General features: G+C 41.4%; 1 protein-coding gene across 5 annotated transcripts in view; it reads left to right on the top strand.

Annotated features, from left to right (window-relative positions):
• Positions 1 to 798: 798 nt before the first annotated feature.
• Positions 799 to 10,755, top strand: part of itga4 (integrin alpha 4) — a 32,221-nt gene continuing 22,264 nt past the window's right edge. For 2 of the 5 annotated variants that reach the window (XR_006098775.1, XM_042426236.1), the window contains exons 1-7: positions 799 to 1,189; positions 2,636 to 2,833; positions 3,985 to 4,103; positions 5,587 to 5,687; positions 7,922 to 8,054; positions 8,956 to 9,023; positions 9,306 to 9,438. Coding sequence is in view for 4 of the 5 variants with exons in the window: in XM_042426236.1 (XP_042282170.1) it covers positions 2,649 to 2,833; positions 3,985 to 4,103; positions 5,587 to 5,687; positions 7,922 to 8,054; positions 8,956 to 9,023; positions 9,306 to 9,438 (739 nt within the window). In the remaining variant the exon portion in view is untranslated. Of the gene's footprint in view, positions 1,190 to 2,635; positions 2,834 to 3,984; positions 4,104 to 5,586; positions 5,688 to 7,440; positions 7,549 to 7,921; positions 8,055 to 8,955; positions 9,024 to 9,305; positions 9,439 to 10,755 lie in introns of those variants that run through there. The other 3 variants (XM_042426237.1, XM_042426238.1, XM_042426239.1) reach the window with 3 other exon arrangements.

Below are 10,755 nucleotides of genomic sequence, written 5' to 3'. Positions count from 1 at the left end.
ATGGGTGAATGTGACACGTAGTTTAAAAGCACTGCTACGCTGAAGTGCAGCCTCACAGAGCTGCCAGCATGACTGTAGCCTCTTATTGATATTTCAACACAGTGCTGTTTCACAGTTGTACAGATTGAGCTATTTTGCTGAATGACCCTGAGTTTTGTGAGGATTTTCAGCCACAGTCCGTCTGGCCCCCACTGCTTCACTGCAGGAGTTTCATTGAATTTACTGTGAAGGCAGCATTTTTTTCACACATTGCTGATGTTGGTCTGAACGTGGCCCCAATTATAGTTTTAAGTGTCACTTTAGCTGAGCAGGATTGCAGACCACATGACATCTGTGACGTCACACTGTGCTTACACTGTAATACTGGAATTATATTCATAAATATCTTTGTATGTAAATTACCTTTAAGTATCTACCTTTTGATGTTTGTGTTAGCCCATGTCTACTGTCACATCTGTCACATCTGTACAAGCTGACAAACACACGGACTGTTATCTATGTTGTTTTTTTTGTTTGTTTGTTGTTTTTGAGGCAGTATATTTGTTGAGTATTTGAGTGTTTCAGCGCTCAGACAGATTACAGCGCCACTGACTCCATTCACACTTTAGTGATAACTGAAGAGGAAACACCCCACGTGTACTGACAGACACACACACACACACACACACACACACACGCACACACGCGCGTGCACACACACACACACACTCGTGCGCTCAGTTTAGACACTGCGGGGGTTTAGAGGAAACACCGTTACACACACACACACACACACACACACACTCACCCACGCGCGCGCAGATGGAGGGAGGGTCTCCGCGCGCTCAGCTCTCAGTTTCATTGACTTCATCTAAAAACTCAGTTGAACTCTAGTTTTTACTGATTTTTCGTCTCAGTTTCTTTTATTCAGTTTGTTCTCAGTTGACTTTTCAGTCTGTCAAAGAATACCGGAGCCTCGTGCGCTGGAACTGACGGACAGCCGGACGAGACATAAAGAGGAGCAACAGGAGGTTTCATCAGCCACTCACACCGGTAAAATAAGGATTAAGTTAACGGAGACTTTAGAAACTAACTTTGGCTCTTCGGTTCTGTCTGTCGGCTACTGATTCAACATCTGCCGATACTGTCTGGACCCACAGTCTGACCCAGGATATCAGCGGTCTGACCCGGGATATGAGCAGCCTGACCGGTACAGTAAACCACCCATTAGAGCTGAAACGATTAACGTTAGTCGGTTAACGTAATAGATTGGGAGATGAACAGAAAATCAATGCCTGAGTTAATAATGGAAAGTTTTCAGACGTATAAAACACTAATCAAACATGTGATTTTTCTCTTTCTTAATGTTTTTGGGCAGTCGGTCAGACTGAAAAATAAGTTTGTAGACATTTTAAAGACAGATCCATTCATTGATGGATGGCTTGATGAAAATGTAATCCATAAATGAACTGAGAAGAAGTGTAATCATTAGCTGGTGCCCTGCTTTTCATCCAGTGAAGTAAAAGGAATACTATATATGTTCCATTTCAAGTAAACGTCCCGCTATCAAACTTTCACTAACTGAAAATACAGTTCAGGAGAGTACAGTCTACAGGGCTGGGCCATGAGGTTTCGGGGCTGGGCAAAATTTCTTTTATCTCAGTTAGTTTGTTCCCTCAACTGGTTTCACATCTGAGTTATTCATATATCTGATTGATGAATAAGTCTAAAGTTTAAAAATGACTTGTTTTGTTTTTTTTGAGTAATGTATCTGATTTTATAGAACAGTTATAAAAAGTTCAAAGTCCCCTCCAGATATGTATTAAGATATCTAAAAATGGAATAATAATTTGTGTCTAATATGGTTTCCCCACAAAAAGTTCAATTTCCTTATTGAAAACTCTTAAAATCACATCCGCTCTTTCTCTCTCATTAAAAATCCAGAATCTATGAATATGCAAGTATTGTTCTCACAAGATGTCTCCTACTTCACTGAGAAGTCAGTGTATGGGCACCAGAGGCTTCAGGTCTCCACATAGTTGCATATTGGACCACGCTAGCCTTCTAAACTTATTGTGATGTCACAAAATCTTCTCATACCTACACGTCTAAAACTCAGATTTAAGATGAACACAGAGAAAATTTCCACTTTCAGCAGATGAATGTGAAAACCAACCTCACAGACATCATTCTGCACAGTGAGGAGAACTACATCCAGCTGTGGGAACAAGAAGAATAATGCATTTTTGAGAGGAGGGAGACTTTGAATAATAATTATAATGATAATAAATAATAGTTTGATTAATGTAATAGCAGTTGCCTTAGATCTTTTGATTAACCTATACTCTTGAGCTCTAATTTCCCCTTTTTGATAATAATTATAACAGAGCTGCAGCACAAAGTGCTTCAGAAACAGGATTAACATGAGGCAGCAAAGTTCAAGAGAATGTTCAACAACAGCAAAAACTAAATGAGTTAAAGCGATAGTTCGACATTTTGGGGAAATACGCTTTCTTGCTCAGCGTTCTGGACAAACGGCATGAGTCAGCATCAGTAGCTGATGATTCCTGTTGGCTTCTCTAGATTTAAAGTGTTTTTATCTCATGTTTATTGATTGTTATTGATTACTGATTGTTGTCTCTCTGGTTTCCTGCAGTTTGTTCTCAGAGATGAGTCCCTCAGTGTGTCAGCGCTGCAGCCTGGTCCTGATCCTGGTGCTGGTTCAGGTCCTGGTCCTGGTCCATCCTGCTGCAGGATACAGTCTGGATGAGGACCACAGTCTGGAGTTCAGCGGCTCCCCCTCCTCCATGTTTGGATACTCAGTCCTGCTGCATCGTCACGGAACTCAAAGCTGGTCTGGATCTATACTTTTCATTTGATATTAATCTGTTATTGATCCTCTATTGATCTGCTATTGATCCTTTACTGATCTACTGTTGAACCCTTCTTGATCTGATTGTTGATCCTCTATCACTCCTCTACTCATCCTCTATTGATCTGTTATTTATTCTCTATTCTTCCATTATGGAGTGACTATGAGTGACATAGTTTATTGATCTACTATTAACCCTAATTTGATCTGCTATTGATCTACTACTAATCTGGTATGGACTATTCATCCTCTATATATCTATTATCAATCTCATGTTGATCCACTATAGATCTGCTATTGATCCACTTTTGATCCACTATTGATCTGTTGTAGAGCAGCTATTGACAATTGATCCACTGTTTTTCTGCTCTTGATCTGCTATTGATCCTTTCACTGACCAATTGTTGGTCCTTTATTGAGCCCATATTTGTCCTCTCTTGGTCTTCTTTTGATATGCTATTAATCCTCTTCTGATCTCCCATGAATCCTCTATTGATTCTGTATTGATACGTACACTACATCTCTATTTCTTAGAATGGCAGGGGGACGCTGTCCATAAAGTTACACAGTCATGTTGTATTTTTGAAACATTTATGAATTTCAATATCACACATGAAGTTCAGAGTGTGATATTAAACTCCTGGAGGTCTGGGCTTGACGATCTCGCTGAGTGTGGGAAGAGCAAAGTGACCAACTGCACTGAGGAGAAAAACAAGCACCCTGCTTCCCTCACCACCCAAGGATAAAAACACCCTGAGTGCTATTATTACCATAAAGGGCTGAACTACATTTCAAAGCATTATGGGTGCTCATAATGTTGATGATAAATCTCTTCAGTCATGAACTTTGACATTTAAATGGTAAAGAATAATTGACTACTGTTCTTATAGAACTGTAGACAACAGTATATTTAGACCCATTGAATTATCATAGTGATGCTTTATTAGTTGCCATCTTCACAGTAGGACTGTGTATGTGTGTGTGTGTGTGTGTGTGCGTGTGCGTGTGTCTGCATGCTAATTAGCCATTTCTTGTCAATGACAGAAGCTCTTTGATGCTTCTCACACAGACGCCATTCAGACACTGAAAAGTCATACACACCCTGTCTAACTGCCTCTCTGTCTCTCTCTCAGGTTGGTGGTTGGAGCTCCGGTAGCAAACTCATCTTCTCGTCCATTGGTTCAATCTCCAGGAGCTGTTTATAGCTGCAAAATCAGCGCTAATTCCCGCAGATGCCAGCACATGCATGCTGGTGCGTTTCTGTGTGTCTGTGTATGTGTGTTGTCAAGCCTTTTCTAAACCAAATGTCCAAGAGCACATAGTTTGCACAAGATAGAGCAAAAGAGTAAGAGCAGTATATAAAACATTACTCATCCTACACAGCAGCTAACTATCGTCGCAGCCCAATGTAAACCATGTATCTCCAGATCCTTTATTTCTTAAGCAAAATAAACAATTCATATAGAGGCACTGCTTAGGAGAGTGCAGCTGCACTTAAAATGAAATACACAAGCCTTTTTGCACAACGTCGTACTTGCACAGTGAAAGCCCAGTAAAGCTGTGTCTAGACCAACAGCAGCATTGTGTTGTAGTACACAGCCTCCTTCAATTCCACTGGGTTGCTGCTGCAGCAGCTCCAGAGGAAAAAGTCAGGGAAATCTGGCAATTTTTTTTAATCCTTGCTCAGTTTTGCCACAGTACAGAGCAACATCTTCTGGCAACATTGACCAAGTATGTGCAAGAGCACACAGAATCTGGAGTGCCTCATAACATGTAGCTTGTGGCATTGAGCTAATTCTGCCTTTTAACGCACAATCCTGGATGGAGGATAACATGATTGTTGTTGTGGTGTCATTCGGTGTCGTACGTCTTCAACCACATGGATCTGTTACTTAGACTGCACTTCCTGAATCATATGTAAAGACGGCTGACAAATGAAAGGAAAACCTGGTTCAGGTCTGAATGCTTGACCCCTACAGTGAGGGGATCTGGTGGCTCTGTTATGCTGTGGCATGGTTTGGGTCCACTTGTCCCCTTTGAGGGAAGGATCACTGCAAATCAATACAAAGTTGTTGTGAGTGATCACCTTTATCCTATGATGAAACATTTCTATCCTGATGGGAGTGATCTCTTCCAGGATGACAATGCCTCCATCCGTAGGGTATGAGGGGTCACTGAATGGTTTGATCAGTATGAAAATGATGTGAATCATATGCTACGGCCTTCACAGTCACCAGATCTCAACCCAATTAAACACCTATGGGAGATTTTGGACCGATGTGTTAGACAGCCACCATCATCAAAACACCAAATTAGGGAATATCTTCTTGAAGAATGGTGTTCATCCCTCCAGTAGAGTTCCAGAGACTTCAGAGACATGCTGAAGCTGTTCTGGCAGCATGTGGTGGCCCAACACCTTACTAAGACACTTTATGTTATATCTACACTAGTAACTGAAGCAACGCATCCACACCAAGGTAGCCCCTTGTGTTTATTGGATGCAGTGGTGTTGTCGACCTCTAAACAAGCTGTGTTGGTATTTTTGTAGTCTTGGCACAAAAATCTTGCTTTGCTCCTGAGACGTATCCATGGCAACTCAGCTGTCCACTATGTTAACTGACTTAATACCTGTGAAAGCTGCATGTGTGAAACAGTGCAAACAGTTGAATTTATGTGCATGTGTGTGTGTGTGTGTGTGTGTGTGTGTGTGTGTGTGTGTGTGTGTGTGTGTGCAGACATGCAGGACTGTGGGAAGACATGTGAAGCAGAGAGTGATCATCAGTGGCTGGGAGTCAGTCTGTCCAGACAACCTGGAGACAGTGGAGGACACATCCTGGTAACATACACACACCATCAGACATATATACCTCCACTGAAGTGTAACAACACATCAAGGTGACGGTGCTACCACGGATGAGCTGTGAAGGGTCAGCTGGGGCTGGTTATGTTTCCCCCTCATATTGATGAGTGATAGTGGACAGTAAAGATAATAGGAAGCAGGTAGAAATATGAACCATAACTATACTGCAGCTATTGTGCACATTTTCCCACTTTTTCAAAAGAGGATGAAATTTGTTTATGTGGCAACAGTGTGGAAGCTCAAAGCCTCTGTGTGGATGTTTCCCCAGCTTTGTTTTATTCAAAAGAACATAAAATCTAGCAATGCAGTGTTTGGTCTAGATGCTACTTAGTACAAAAAATGCTCACTATTGGAAATATTACAAGATTATGAAAATACCAAAGCAACCCAAACAGGGAAATGTAGTTAATCTAGTGACGTATTCCCACACACTGTTCGTGTGATATGCATGAGAAGGCAGCATAACATGCCTGCTGGATATTGTGAATCAGAATATTACTTGTACTGTATATTGAAACACACCTCTTTGTGGTGCTTATCTAAACACGTGTCCTGCATTATTAATTGCCATGTTGCAAACAAGTTGTTTGAGAGTACCAGGAACTTACAGTGCTAAAGTTTTGGTTCAGAAAAAGCAGACGGAAAACAGTGGTAAACAAAATCAGAACACATGACAATGGCTATACTGAACATACAGATCATTAAGTTCCTGTTCCTATATGACAGCGGTTGCACGGGCCTGTGCTGCTAGGAGACATGCTGTCCACTTTCGTGTTGTGCAACTGACCGCAGCATATCATAGCCCTGTATAGCTTATGTTGACAACTTTTCCCCATTTTCAACAAGCCCACATAACATTGGCTATACCATTAGTGATTTCAAATGTCCATCCCTTTCCAGCATTCAACATTTGGGGTAGAATGAAAGTGGAAGCTACTTAGCCTAGCTTGCTAACGGTAGCACTGTTTCCTTCTAGAAATGACTTTTCATTCATGTTATTTCAACACCTGCTGAGTCATCTGCAGCTCCTGTGCACTCACTGCTGTGTTCGTCCTACATTATTAAAAGAAAATCATGGGTCTAGTTGTGGTGATTGCAAATGACCAGAATGTCAGAACCAGAGCTGCAAACTCTCACGCGTTGACTGTGAGACTCACGCAATTGACACTTTTCACACACTCTCACGCCACATGTCTATTTTCTCACACAGTGAAAAACAAATTCATCGTGTAACGGGACAGAGTGCACAGCCACACATTTCTCTGTATTGTAGTTCTCTGTTTTGTGTCTTCAGGTTATGCTAGCCCATTGTTGCTAACTTTGGAGCTAACCCCTTTACTTCTCCAGCATTTGGGGAAACAACAGACGTGACTTTTTAGCATCTATTAACTGACACACCGTAGTCTGTACTGTCCATCTACTGCCAGACTGACAACTTACAACTTCGGATATAAAATATTAAAAAATATTTTTTTTGGCCTGGTGGGGGTTCTTGTTGTGTCATTATGGAGAGACACAGATTCAGTAAACGTTCAGTACGTTCAGTAAACGTTGAGTACAGTTAGACCCAGCAGTCTCCATTAGGTTGGGTCTGTCCCTCCCGCTGCAGGAAATAATGGATTACTCCTGGAAAGCTATTGATGTAGCACTTTCCTCCTTATGCAAATAACACAGAGATTATTCGACCAATGAGAATTTAGTCGGACGAGAGCATATCGACCAACTAATTGACCAGTCGACCAGCAGACTACAGCCCTAGTACGGACCCTTGTGGATATACGGAAAATTCATCATGTGGACCAACACGTGCACTCACAGCCATTATGGAACATTTACAGTATGAAACTGAGAGCTAAGCCTTTATTTCAGCAGATAATGTAGATGAAGCCAGCAATAGTAAAGATTTCCATGTCTGAAAGGGACTTCAAATTTAGTGATCGAGCAAAACTATTTACAGTACCGACTTTGATTGTCTCTACAAAGGGAATGAAAGATTATTAACAGGATTATTTCAGGTTTAGAATAATCACACAATGGGGCTGATATGTTTGACACACACAAACACACAGTGTGTCTGTCACAGGGACATGGATCATGGGAATAACTGTGCTGCTACCTTGTGATTGTGTTATTGCCAGTAATGACCCCATGTCACATGTTTGTGTGTGTGTGTGTGTGTGTGTGTGTGTGTGTGTGTATGTTGTGCTCAGGCGTGTGCTCACCGCTGGAAGAACGTCTACCACTCAAAGAGAGACAATCAGAACAACAAGCTGCCTAACGGAGTCTGTTATCGCTATGGCAAGGATTTGACACTTTTACAGCCCCTTACCCCCTGCTACAGAGGCACACACACACACACACACACACACACACACACACACACACACACACACAAAGTGATAATAAGTATGGTCTAAATTGGTTACTAGGAAGCTTTACTTAGAAGACTTTCCTCTAACTAAATTGATCAAAAAAGGACCCTTTCCCTCAAATTGTTCAGTCCTACTAAAGAGGTTATTTTTTTTAACTTTAGTTGCCTATTTAGTCACAAATATTTAAAGGGGCACTCCAACAATTTTACAAATGGAGGTCAATTCACTTGTCATGGTTAGTTCCACTCAGCCTGTGATAACAGTCATATAATGTCTTCTGTGGATCAGGAGGAGCTTTGGGATATCTCAGATTGGGCTTGTGACCTCATATATATAACAGAAAGCCTGTGTTACAAACTGGAGGTGTGAGAGTTCATCAGGCAGAGAGGGTCTAATGAAAAGACACTATCCAATTGAATTATGGGAAATGTAGGATCTGCTGATTCGATTTCGACCATTCTCTCAATAGTGTGCGGTCTGCAAGTCCCTAACATTATGTAAATGCAATGCTACATTTCTTTAATGTGAAAGATAAATCATTTTGGTGTGGACGTAAAATTAAAGTTGAAAGTGAGAATTTAACCTCATGATCATACAGTGGTTTCATATCAAAAACAATGTGCTGCAGTACAGACACAAAACATGAAACAATGTGTCACTATACAAAAGCTTTGTGACTGCAAAAATACTCCTCTGTGGTGTGTGCGTGCGTGTGTGTGTGAAACCAGCAGCTGTTCAGCTGTAGGAGGAAAACATTTGGACATTTTATCTTATTATTTGTTTGTTCACCTTCACCTCTCTACCTGTCTACCTGTCTGTCTGTCTGTCTGTCTGTCTGCCTGTCTGTCGTTCTCTATTTCTGTCTCTTCCAGACCACCAGAGGAAGTTTGGGGAGGATTATGGGTCATGTCAGGCTGGTATTTCCAACTTCCTGACAGAGGTCAGTGGCACACAGATGGCAAGCTTCTTTCAAATCCAACTTGTCTTCACTATTTCCACCACCTTCACTATTTTTTTTTTTCTTTTTCAAATCTGGAACCTCTGGAGGCCATCTGCTCTTTTATTGTTCCTCCTCATGATGTTTAAATGTAGAAATATACTACTACTTGAAAAAGAGGACAAAGACCATGAACGTCCTGTGTCAAAATGAAAGCACATAACTTCCATTTTAAAGCAACTATTACTATGATACTATTCTGAAATTTGTCTCTCTCTTTCTCAGGATCTGATCATCATGGGTGCTCCGGGGACATCTTATTGGACAGGTTCAGTTCTGGTCTATAACACGTCTAGCGGAGGCATTTCAGTGTACCTGGACAATGACTCTGGAGTCGTCAGCTTTGGAAGCTACCTGGGTAACTGATACACCTGCAACTACTAGCAATGTACACCTTTATTTGTCCTAATATCCACTGTAGCCAATGCTGATCATAGTAAAATGTCTACACAGACAGCATGTTAGCAGAGCAGAGGCTTCAGTCTGTCTGTGTCTACACAGGATGCGTTCAGGCACTTACAGAGCTGAAAGTAGGAAACAATAAGTATATGTAGTTTGACATCCTGTTCACACAAGCACCGACCTCCTGTCTGAAAGAACAGCAAGACTTCAACATTAATCACTACAGCTGTCTACTCCACTCACACCTTGCTTGTGTTTACATGCACAGCTGCGACCAGAAGTGTCTTTTTAGGCTTAATGTGTATTTTTTCATACTTACACACCTAACTACAGTGATTGTTTGTTGGGCTCTGGCTTCTGGCATTAGCAGAAGGTGAAAGTTATGACGGCGATCATTTTACTGTAAAGAAGAACGGTGGAAAAGTTCATTTGTGCATCTCTTTATGTAACTCTACTCTGTGGTCCTATTGGGATTTGTGTAAAAATCTTCAGGCATGAAAGAACAAATCAGACAAAATGAAGATGCAATAAAAACTAGTCTACACAACAAGATATGGAAATATTTGTCACCATGTGGTCAGCAGATCAGTTCTAAATATTGCATTGAGCAATAGTGCAAGAAAGATCAGCCACAGTGAGCTGAGATGATGTAGTCATTATATCAGTTTTAGTTTAAGACTTTTCACAGAATAATTTTAGATGCAGCTGCAGTTGTTCTGTTTCCTTGCACCCCTCCACACTGCTGCTAGAGTGACACTTCCTCCTACCTGACTCTTTGTTCTGAACATGTTCAGGACAAAATCTGAGATGTTGTCACCTTTCAGTACTTGTCACCTTTCAGTACTTGTGCTGAAGCGGCAGCCGAGCAGAAAGGTGTGATGTTTCTCTACAGGAAAGAAAACATCTTCACTGTTCTCACAGTGTCAGAAACAACACATAGACACTGATGATACGCAGTTTAACTCACTGACCAATACAAATCAACAGGAAGTAACAATATCGAAGATGGAGGTTTGAAAGCAGTGGTTGAGGCTGTGCGACTGTCTCTCACGCTCATCTGGTGTAAATGAAGTTACTGCTGCTGTGCTGCGTGCATCAGTGCACACAGCCTCTTTCTCAGTTTGGAGATGCACTTATTGTTTCAGCTGCTGTGGGATGCTGCAGCCAGCTGTGATACACAGCCAGCTGTGGGCAACAAACAGGATATCAGCAAGCCTCCTGATGTTTCTTCGAAATACATTCAGTGACACCTGAACTACATTATTGTAAGATT

Source organism: Thunnus maccoyii, chromosome 11 (assembly GCF_910596095.1).
Source record: "Thunnus maccoyii chromosome 11, fThuMac1.1, whole genome shotgun sequence".
NCBI classification, from domain to species: Eukaryota; Metazoa; Chordata; class Actinopteri; order Scombriformes; family Scombridae; genus Thunnus; species Thunnus maccoyii.
The sequence above is the reverse complement of the archived record's forward strand: the minus strand, read 5'-3'. Positions and strand labels throughout refer to the sequence as shown.